Source organism: Populus nigra, chromosome 6 (assembly GCF_951802175.1).
Source record: "Populus nigra chromosome 6, ddPopNigr1.1, whole genome shotgun sequence".
Lineage (NCBI taxonomy): Eukaryota > Viridiplantae > Streptophyta > Magnoliopsida > Malpighiales > Salicaceae > Populus > Populus nigra.
The window spans coordinates 11,729,044-11,739,460 of NC_084857.1; the positions used below are offsets into that span (position 1 = coordinate 11,729,044).

The window sequence follows — 10,417 nt, forward strand, 5'->3', positions numbered from 1 at the left end:
CGGACAAAATCTTCAAATCAAATATCTAGAACTAGCCCTTTGATTTCATTTAAATTAAAAGCTTCCATTTTCTTACCCTGGATAAGAAAAAAGTCACATGTAATAAAGAATATATATTTTTATATAAAAACAGATCAAGTTATTAACCTAAATAATTAAGTACTCCCAAGCGACCAGATGAGTCGCATGTTTTAAATTTCAGGAACCACAAACAAACTTTACGGGCACTAGCACCAAGTAAGTTTTCTCACACATATATCCCATCATGTAGTCTTCTCATCTTCTCCTTAGTGCTATATATTCTGTTAAATCTCCGTAGAAGTTTCTTCGTCAAGACATTATGACAACTTGGAAGAGAGTTCTGGGCAGGATCTTCATAATGTTCCTTTCGACAAATGAATTCCAGTTCTCGGCTAGAGTTTGACCAGAGCATCGGACTGAATTTCGTCATAAACTTTTCAGCGTTGGAGGGCACACAACAGCTCCCCAGTTCAGACTCTTAAAGCACGGGTTCTATCTTAAAATCAACGACTATAAAAAACTTTTAATAATTTTAAAAAAACTTCATCATTTGAGCAAGTTCGTCTCTTTCCACGGGCAGTAATTGCTTTTAATGATCAACCGGATAAAAATGGAGAGTAAAATCTCTTCCTTCGCAACAAGACAGTAATAGAAGGAAGGAAGTGAACTTGCAACCTTGTAATTAGAGCAAGAGTGTCATTGACATTGACCAAGACGACCCGACAAAATGAAGCTCTCTTACTTCGCACCTAATCTCTCCTCGTTATGGTAGGAAAACTGCATGATTGTGCTATGTGGATAGTTTAGTTAAGATCTGATCAATGAAGAATTTATTTCTATAAGCAAAAATTAATTAGAAGATATCTTGCTGTTGGGAGCTAAAAACATTATTCCAAGTATCTTTATGGGAGAAAAAAAGAATCTAACTTGCCCTTTTCCCTCTTTATCTTTATTGCTAATTTTCAAGTTGTTATTTTATAATTATATATATTCCTTCATCCAATCCTCTAAAAATAAAAAAGGGCATTCATAAAAACCTGTCATCTCACTCCACCATCCTCTATAAAACACCCAAACCCAACCATCCACATTCCTTAATAAGAACCCCCCACTTAACACACCACCAACACTAATCACACAAGCGCGCTCTTCACTTTCCAATGGACAAACCCATAGCAGAGTCATGGCGACCGGAAACGGCCCATTTCCGGCCACCGGAAACACCACGTGAGCCCATGGAGTTTCTTTCACGTTCATGGAGTTTGTCAGCGTTGGAGGTATCAAAAGCCCTGGCTCCACCACAGATGGTTTTCTCTAGCAAGACCAACCCATGTGGTGCTGGTGGTATGATACAGGAGGATATTATTGGAGAGTTAGAAGAGAGTGGTGCTACTGTTTCTGGAAACCCGTTTTCTTTTGCTTCCTCTGAGACTTCCCAGATGGTCTTGGAAAGAATCATGTCACAGTCGGTGAGTTTAATTTTATATATTTAACCAAACACACGCAGAGAGAGAGAGACAGCGAGAGAGAATAAAGACAATATGTGAGATTTCTTTCTTTTTTCCTTTTGGCTCTCTTTGAGTCTTTGTTTTCTTCTCTCTTGATAATATACTAATCCACTCTGCTTTGTCTTTTTTTGACGCTCTGGTTTTATATCTATTTTGATAAAATCTTGTTTCTGGTTTATTTATATCGAACAGATTTGCAAAATTTATTTCAGTATGATCTTGTTTTGAGGCCTATACACTCCCTCTCTCTTTTTCTGGTTCCGTCACACCCCCGACTATCGATTGAATTATTTATTTTCCCGTTCTTTACTCTTGAAACACACACGAGCAGAGACTCTGTCTCTCCTTCCTTCACAGTCACTACTACCTGCGATCATTACTTGTAACTATCTCAAAAAATGAAGCACCCATTTTTCAACTCTTGGGGTCTGTTAATGCAGCAGGAGGTATCTCCACGCACTTCAGGCAGACTCTCCCATAGCAGTGGACCTCTCAATGGTTCCTTAACGGACAGCCCTCCTGTTTCCCCTTCTGAAATGGATGATGTCAAGGTAATTTTTTCAAGAGTTTGCCGGAGCTAATTAATATTATGAAATCTATTGCTATTTTTGGAGTAATATAATTATACAAGTTTGAATGAAGTTGGTGTCTTTGCTTTTGTGGGTCTCTGTTTGTTTTTGCTCTTTTTTGGTACAGAGCACGACTTCTGTTCCACTGACTTTAGACCACCCATGAAACATATCTCAGGCTTTCTCCTTAACCAATGCTACTTAATTATATATATATATATATATATATATATATGTATATATATAACATACTGTTTGTTTTGTGAATGTGCTTGTTTTTTAAGTGATTTTTTAAAAATATATATTAAAATAATATATTTTTATTTTTAAAAAATTATTTTTAACATTAACATATTAAAACAATTCAAAAATAATAATAATAATAAATTTTAAATTTTAAAAAACATTGTTGGAAACACAATCCAATCTGCCCGGAGTATCTAATGTTCTGTTTCTCTTTTTAAAATAATAAAAGCAATGATACCTGTTATACCTTGCTTTGTTCCAAAGAAAACTACATAGTTTCCCTTCTATTTCTATGGAAAAACAAAAGCTAGAGGTAGCAAAAATTGAGTCAGAGGTTAATTGGCCTTCTTTCCATGTCTACTTTTTAGCAAAAATGTCAAAAACTGCCATTGCTAGTTCTGTGGGCAAATTGCATAATGACCTGCATGTCCTTTTCTGTTGAGATTCAAGAATGACCTTCTTTCTTTTTTGGTTGTTTTTAGAAAACGCGGGTTTGCGCTGGTCCCCTCGTGAGTGAATGAATTAGATTAGTTACAGTACATAACCACAACAGCTAATTTATGGTGTATGGACCCAACTTTTTTTTTTTTTTTCCAAAAATCCTAACAACTCGCCTCCATAATTTTAGATAATCGCCGATATGTCTCTGTCATGATTAATTATCAGCCATCAATTTCACTTGCTGCATTAATGTACCCAATTTTAGGTTAACAATAGTTAATCTAGAGTGATGAAAATAATGAGTTAACGATCCATATGTATTCTCCTTGCCAGTATTCTCGATCCAACAACCCTCACAACACACAATTCCGTGCACCTGCGGTAACTCCTGGTGGCAATGCCATCACAGCCGCCGCCACGGGTGGTGGTGGTGGTGGTAAGACTGTTGGTAGGTGGTTGAAGGACAGGAGGGAGAAGAAAAAGGAGGAGACTCGAGCCCATAATGCGCAGCTTCATGCTGCGATATCTGTGGCAGGGGTTGCTGCTGCCATTGCTGCAATTGCGGCTGCAACAGCTGCCTCTTCAGGGGCTGGGAAAGATGAGCAAATGGCAAAGACTGACATGGCGGTGGCATCAGCTGCAACATTGGTGGCTGCACAATGCGTGGAGGCAGCAGAGGCCATGGGGGCAGAACGTGAGCACCTTGCATCTGTTGTGAACTCTGCCGTGAATGTGCGTTCTGCTGGTGATATCATGACATTAACTGCTGCTGCTGCAACAGGTATGTTTGTTTTCCTTTATTCTTGTTGATCAATCATTTTTATCATCTTAGATAAATGCAAATCATACATGATCTGCGTGCATTTATGGAGGATAGTTTAATGGAAATGATCTCAGACTTTTTGTGTGATTGTTGCAGCGTTACGTGGTGCAGCAACATTGAAGGCGAGAGCATTGAAGGAAGTCTGGAATATTGCAGCGGTCATTCCCGTGGACAAAGGATTAGCTGTAGCTGGTGGAAATGGCAGTAATGGTAGTTCTAATGGTAGTTTCAGTGGTGAACTGGTGCCTGAAGAAAATTTCTTAGGCATATGCAGCAGGGAATTGCTTGCCAGAGGCTGTGAGCTACTCAAGCGCACTCGCAAAGGTGATTATTACTATGTTGTCTGGAATTAATTCAGCTCACAATTGTTTTGTATATTTAGTTTGGTAGCTTTGTGTTCTTTCTTTCCCCATATTGAATTGAAATTGGAACATGTCTAGAGAACACATCGATTTGCTGTATTTCAGAGAGACATTTTGTATTGTGATTTTTGCTGTTTGTTTTGATGATGATTAGCAATTCTATGTCAAAGTGCTTTGTTGGGTAATATTCCCCACATTAAATTAATTTAAAAATTGGTTGGTTTGTAGTATCGGCCTGTTAATCTAAAAAAACTTGTTACTTGATGTGGAAGGAAAGTCTTGATGAGGTTTCTTTGATCAATGCAGGTGACCTTCACTGGAAGATAGTTTCTGTTTATGTCAACCGAATGAATCAGGTAATTAGAGCTTCTATTCCAAACCAATATTTCCGCTGTAATTGTTTTGGAATCAAATCATTTAATTATTTAGACATGATGAGTGTGAATCTGACGAGGTAAAAAGGGATCGGTGTCAAAGTTAAAGATGATCAAATGATGAAATAAGTAGAACCACTTTCTTTATTCTGCGCTTACCACCTAGCTTTTGAAACTTCTTTTGGTGCAGGTTATGTTGAAGATGAAGAGCAAACATGTAGCTGGGACCATAACGAAAAAGAAAAAGAGTAAGTATTATTGCTTTTGTCTTTCTCTAATAATGTGAAAAACAGAATAGGAGGTGGGGCTTCTTCCATTCTGGGGATTTGGGAAAGTTCAAATGGCACTAAAGTGTAAAAGATCAAAAGGGATTATCTTTAATTCACCTCCTTTTGAATTTACAGATGTGGTGTTGGAGGTGATCAAAGATATGCCCGCCTGGCCAGGCCGCCACTTGCTAGTGGGTGGTGAGCATCGACGGTATTTCGGTTTGAAGACTTTGCAACGGGGTGTTGTCGAATTCGAGTGCATGAACCAGAAGGAATATGATCTCTGGACTCAAGGTGTCTCGAGACTTCTCTCCATAGCAGCAGAAAAGGGCAACAGACATAGAGTGTGACTATCTACCAGGAGGGTTAGGTTTGCAATGAAGTGGAAAAACTGGGATTTAGGATTATTATTATTATAATATATATAGACTTGTTAAAGCTTTTTGAGATTTGGTTGGGTTATATTTTTGGTGTTCCTAAATTGTAAAGAACGAGGAATTTAAACACAGCTAGCTTATCCATGTGGGTCTCTCTCTCTCTCCAGTCCAGGGGGAATATAGTTGGGGCCTTCGGTTTTTGTATCTGAACTGGAAAAGGCAAAGTGTTGTGAATTAAAAGGAAGCAAGAACCATGTGATCTAAGCCTGCGTGTGTTTCACCGTCGAGGGAAATAAAAGGAGAGTCTTGGACTGGGGTGGTCAAAAAGAGGAGTTCGATAATGGAATGGTAATGGAAGATAAAGACACGGCTTGAATCTATGTGCTTCCTGTCATGTGGGCTTTGTTTTTGTCTCCCTGATTTGTTTAATTAATGGAGCGCTTGTATTTTCCTTACGGTGGAGGCCATGATTGTCTTGATTAGGGTATCTCCACTTTACCCAATAATTTTGTTTGGATTAAGTTAATCGAGAGTTTTAACGACGTGTTGATTATTGTAATGTTGGATTCCATCTTGATTGTCAGAAGATACTTCCACTGTATTTGGAATCTTCTAATTCTAAATAGATTTTAAAAGTAATATAAAAATAAATTATAAATCAAGCCCAACAAATGCCCATTAAATAAATGAAAATAAACTATAAATCACACTATGATTCTTTTTTGGCCGATTTTTGAAAAAATAAATGAAAATTACAATCATACTCACACAATTAGTCAGGCCAACTAAATACATGATGTTGGGATTATAATGGGCCGGATATAAAGCGGATATTTGCTTTACTAGGCCCAACAAATGCCCATTAAACATGTCTAATGGGTATTGAGGAGGATAAAAAAAAAATACATATAGGTATTTATTTTATACCCTATTAATACCCACTAATTTTCTTGTAGACTTGATTAACAATATAGAGACTTTAATGCATAAACTATAATAAAGGAACCAAAATTTATTTTTTAAAAAAATTGAGGACCGGAAAACTTATAAATAATTGTTAAAAATATTAATTTTAAGGAGAAATTTAACTTTTTTGAACAATGCGAGGATTAAATTGAAAGATTTTGACATTATTTTTAGCAGAGAGTAAATGGGCGGGTAAACTGGGTATGGACCGGGTATCCAATCGCAGGGGTCGCGACTCTCTCTCATAGAACAAGGCCATAAAAAGGCCACCTGAACAACTTATCCTTGGCACAAGAAACTTACATGAAAACGTTAGAAAGAAGAAGGAAAAGCCTAATTAATACAGTAACCATGTCCTCCTCTTCTGCTATAGCAACTGTTACTACTACTGTGTTTGAGGCTGGGAAGTATACAACAGTGCTTCAAAAAGTAGAATCAAGAACTACATGCTGTACCGCAAAAACATCACCTCCACTTCCTGTTCCACCTCCAAAACCACTCTTGATTTCTATGCCATGTGAAGCAGGGGAATTCCCACTTCTTGTTTTCCTCCATGGTTACCTTCTTTACAATTCTTTCTACTCCCAGCTCCTGCAACATATTGCTTCTCATGGGTTCATTGTCATTGCTCCTCAGGTACTTATCACTCTCTCTTCTTGACTTCTTCTTTGTGATCGTATATAGGTCATGGCAAAATTTTGATGCAGCCATGGTCAATTATGAATTGCAAGTCTTTTAAATATATTCAAAGGCTCCAAATCTCCTATCGCGGCTGGATGCAATTAGCTTTTTAAGATACTTTCCATCACGTTGTGTTATTTGTATTCATCGACTGTGAGTGAATTGCAAGGGTGATGAATTTGGATATATTTGTGCCTCTATTAATTAGGATTAATTTCGTTAGTAAAGCAGAATTTCTACCCAAAGATGACGATTAGATACTATATTCTGATCCCAAATTAAGATCATTTCGATGTTATTAATGTTTCATCTATTTACATTTTCTTTTTCCCCGGATTAAAACAATTGGTCTGGTATTTTCCTGGGTATGTACTATGTGTTACTGTAACGACCACAACCTTTTCTGCAAGAGTTTTTAATTTTCTTTTTAGTATTCTGCAAATTGACATTGGTGTGCCAACTGCGAAGTGGAGATAACTTCATTTCGTTCTCAAAGAAAAAAAAGATCAAACTTTAGTTCCCGAAGAAGCTATGGTGCCACGCCATGCCATGTTGGTCCCCCCAAGTAACTTCATCTCTAAGGCATAAGATTTCAAAGTTTCGTTTTCTCAAGGGAAAATCTCAAGGCCTATTAAACGATTATCAGTGGCATCTTGATGTGATTGATGATGGATGAGCCAGAATGCTCGAGATATTATTTGTATCCTTGTCTCCTGATGCTATATTTCATTTGTCTGTGTTCTTTTCAGTCTTCACATATACCCCATCCCGTGTATAATTGTCCTTGTCTTTCACATTTTAAAGCGACACTTTGAGCCAACTTCTCTATTTTCTCAACCCGTTCCCATTTAAAATTCTGTATCTTCTACGTTTCAAGATACTGGATTTTCCATTTTAACTTTCAAGTCCCTGCTTTTGGTGCTCATGTTTTGCTTTATCTCTATTAATTATGGGGTTAGTAAAGGTCAGGAGAGGGATTCGATCCAATTTCCTAAAGTACTTTGACAAAATGCTGTATGTGAGCAAATATGGCATAGCAATCTATGTCAAAAATGAAAACCATCGGATTAGATGCTACAAAAACCATATATTAGTTAAGGTTCGGTTCTTCAATTGCATCAATTATTGTCTTAGTCGCCTGATGCTTGCCTGTTGATTTCTTCAATTTGAATTTTAACTAGCACTACCTTGTTACTCGTTGAATCCTTTTCTTCTCTGCACTTGGCAGTTATATCTTGTGGCTGGACAAGATTCTAGTGATGAAATTAAATCTGTGGCTGCAACCACAAATTGGCTATCCGAAGGACTGCATCACCTACTTCCACCCCATGTTAAACCAAATCTAAGCAAGCTAGGCCTTGCAGGCCATAGTCGAGGTGGCAAGACTGCTTTTGCATTAGCTCTTGAGAAAGCAGCAACCACATTAAAATTCTCAGCACTAATTGGTGTGGACCCAGTTGATGGAATGGACAAAGGGAAACAAACCCCTCCACCAGTACTCACATATGTTCCTCATTCGTTTGATATTGATATGGCAATCATGGTCATTGGTTCTGGCTTGGGTGAGCTGAAGAAGAACCCTCTTTTCCCTCCTTGTGCACCTGAGGGTGTTAATCATAAGGATTTTTTCAAAGAATGTAAAGGGCCGGCTAGTTATTTCGTTGTTAAGGATTATGGACATCTTGATATGCTAGATGATGATACTGAAGGGATTAGAGGAAAAGCTACATATTGTCTGTGCAAGAATGGGAAGTCCAGGGAGCCGATGAGGAAATTTATTGGAGGAGTTGTGGTCGCATTTATGAAAGCATACTTGGGAGGTGATAGCAGTGACTTGATGGCTATAAAGGGTGGGCAGACCGGACCGGTGGAACTTCAAACTGTTGAATATATTCTCTGAAAACTATATGATCTGAACTCCAGGCAGCCTGTGTTAGAACAAATTCTCTCAATTTATGAATATTATTTAGGTGTTCTGTAAGTATAATGATGGTAACAACTTTGCCTATGATATGGATTTTGCAATGAATTTGACGTCGTGTGTGGCAAAGATTGCACGTTGGAAACCATATTCTAGCTACGCCTTCCTCTGTGTCAAGTCCTGTGTTTTATGGGCTTTAATTAAGCACATGCGTCGGCCTACTAGTTTGGTCCAAAATAATCTCAAGGGAATCCAGTCCATCATCAATCCCACTGCACGCTTGTTGGAATTGCTGTAAAATTTATTTATTTTTGTTTAAAATTATTTTTAAACTATCTTAATTTGTTGATTTTAAAAATAATTTTAAAAATATAAAAAATATTTTTAATGCATCTGCGAAAAAACACTTTAAATTCAGCAAATCTTAATTATTTTTTGTATTAATTTTATTTTAAATTTATTTTAATATCTGAGCATATATTAAGGATGATGTGTTTCTTATAAAAAATAAATAAATTTCGGATGGAAACAGAAACGAAAAGTTTTACTTTTTAAGCTTGCCCGCTTTTTTATTTTCTAGTATAATATATAGCATTAAGGATTCAGATATAGGAAGATCCATACCCACTGAACAAGACCTGTTGTTTGATCTGGAGACAACATTATAATCAAAGACATAAATGCTCACTGAGAAGAGTACTGATATGTTGCAGAGATGGTTTGATATGTTTTTTAATTTATTTTTAAATTATTTTGCATGTAAGAATCTACAATACAGTATTTTTAACTAAAAATATATTTTTAAAACTTAATTTTTTAAAAATTACAATCATACAGGTAAAATGTTTTGGCTAGCTTTTGTGTTTTGAATGTGGGTGAACAAACATACTGTAGAATCTTAAACTTTTCTGAGCCTAAACAATCGTATTTCGCGTATTATTGGGATAAAAGGTGTGGTGAGAGGTGGGGTTTTTTTTTTTTTTGGAAGCCAAAAAAAATAAGGAAAACTTGCTTTTGGCGGTGGTTTTTTCTACCTTCCAATTAAGCAAGGGGAAAGCCCCGTCACCAGCCACCGGGAAGAATGGAACCGGCGGTCTAAGGATCTTCACTGTTGGGCTTTTAGATTATGACATGGATCGATGAATAGCGATTGGGACTACTGAATTCAAACACAAAATTGTTTGTACTGAAAATCAGCTCAAGATGTGTTAGTTGATAGGAGTCCATGAATATGGGCCTTATGAGCCAACTCCTGAACCAAAAATCGAAGGCAAGCCCGCGCACCTCGTCAATATAATTTTTTCTGGTCTTATGGCCACGAACCTCATCAATTAATCATGGCCTTATGGGCCAACTCCTGGACCAGAAATCAAAGGCCCTGCGTGTCTGGCATCTCTTTCTTTTTGCTTTTTTTTTCCTATAATTTAATTTAAAATGTCATCTTTCAATTAATTTTGTCCTTTAATTTCTTTTCCAGTATCATCTTTTATTTTTTTTTTATCATAACAAATAATTTTTAAAAAAGATTATTAAATCCAATAAAGTTAATAATTCTAATCACAAAGGTTATCGAGTTGAGTCGTGAGACCCGACCAATCTACTGTATTTGTTAGATGCGCTTGCAAGCATCACCAATCACGGCGGAAGTCTCAAGTCTAGTCGTACACCACCTAGCCCACCGGCAACGACAACAGCACTGTCAAATCAAGTATCACTTCAAAATCATTTCTCTTTATCTCGCTTTTATTTCCCTCAGAGAACCCGAAGTAAAGCGAAGGAGGCGAGGAAATGGGCACACTTACCAGACCTCCTTTGGGATTTGAATACATTTTGGAGCCACGAGGCCAACCCTCCCCCGT

General features: G+C 37.2%; 2 protein-coding genes across 3 annotated transcripts; both read left to right on the top strand.

The window, feature by feature from the left end:
• Positions 1–1,028: 1,028 nt before the first annotated feature.
• LOC133697772 (VAN3-binding protein-like) lies at positions 1,029–5,549 on the top strand. Of its 2 annotated transcripts, none has more exons than XM_062120535.1 (7): positions 1,029–1,490; positions 1,973–2,080; positions 3,119–3,566; positions 3,705–3,932; positions 4,277–4,326; positions 4,535–4,592; positions 4,749–5,549. In XM_062120535.1, the coding sequence occupies exons 1-7, from the start codon at positions 1,182–1,184 to the stop codon at positions 4,961–4,963; spliced, it is 1,416 nt and encodes a 471-aa protein (XP_061976519.1). In that variant the 5' UTR covers positions 1,029–1,181; the 3' UTR covers positions 4,964–5,549. The 2 variants fall into 2 exon arrangements, with proteins under 2 accessions (XP_061976519.1, XP_061976518.1); XM_062120534.1 differs by having other exon boundaries at positions 1,030–1,490; positions 1,970–2,080.
• A 616-nt stretch (positions 5,550–6,165) lies between these two features.
• LOC133696253 (chlorophyllase-2) lies at positions 6,166–8,671 on the top strand. The gene is made up of 2 exons (XM_062118385.1): positions 6,166–6,592; positions 7,866–8,671. The coding sequence occupies exons 1-2, from the start codon at positions 6,260–6,262 to the stop codon at positions 8,535–8,537; spliced, it is 1,005 nt and encodes a 334-aa protein (XP_061974369.1). The 5' UTR covers positions 6,166–6,259; the 3' UTR covers positions 8,538–8,671.
• The last annotated feature ends 1,746 nt before the right edge of the window (positions 8,672–10,417 follow it).

Excerpts from the sequence above, each read along its gene's own strand:
- LOC133697772 (XM_062120534.1), top strand. The coding sequence starts at position 1,182 with ATGGACAAACCCATAGCAGAGTCATGGCGACCGGAAACGGCCCATTTC. Across the intron at positions 3,567-3,704 it reads AACTGCTGCTGCTGCAACAG|CGTTACGTGGTGCAGCAACA; the intron begins GTATGTTTGTTT and ends TGATTGTTGCAG. Across the intron at positions 4,593-4,748 it reads CATAACGAAAAAGAAAAAGA|ATGTGGTGTTGGAGGTGATC; the intron begins GTAAGTATTATT and ends TTGAATTTACAG.
- LOC133696253 (XM_062118385.1), top strand. The coding sequence starts at position 6,260 with ATGAAAACGTTAGAAAGAAGAAGGAAAAGCCTAATTAATACAGTAACC. Across the intron at positions 6,593-7,865 it reads TCATTGTCATTGCTCCTCAG|TTATATCTTGTGGCTGGACA; the intron begins GTACTTATCACT and ends TGCACTTGGCAG.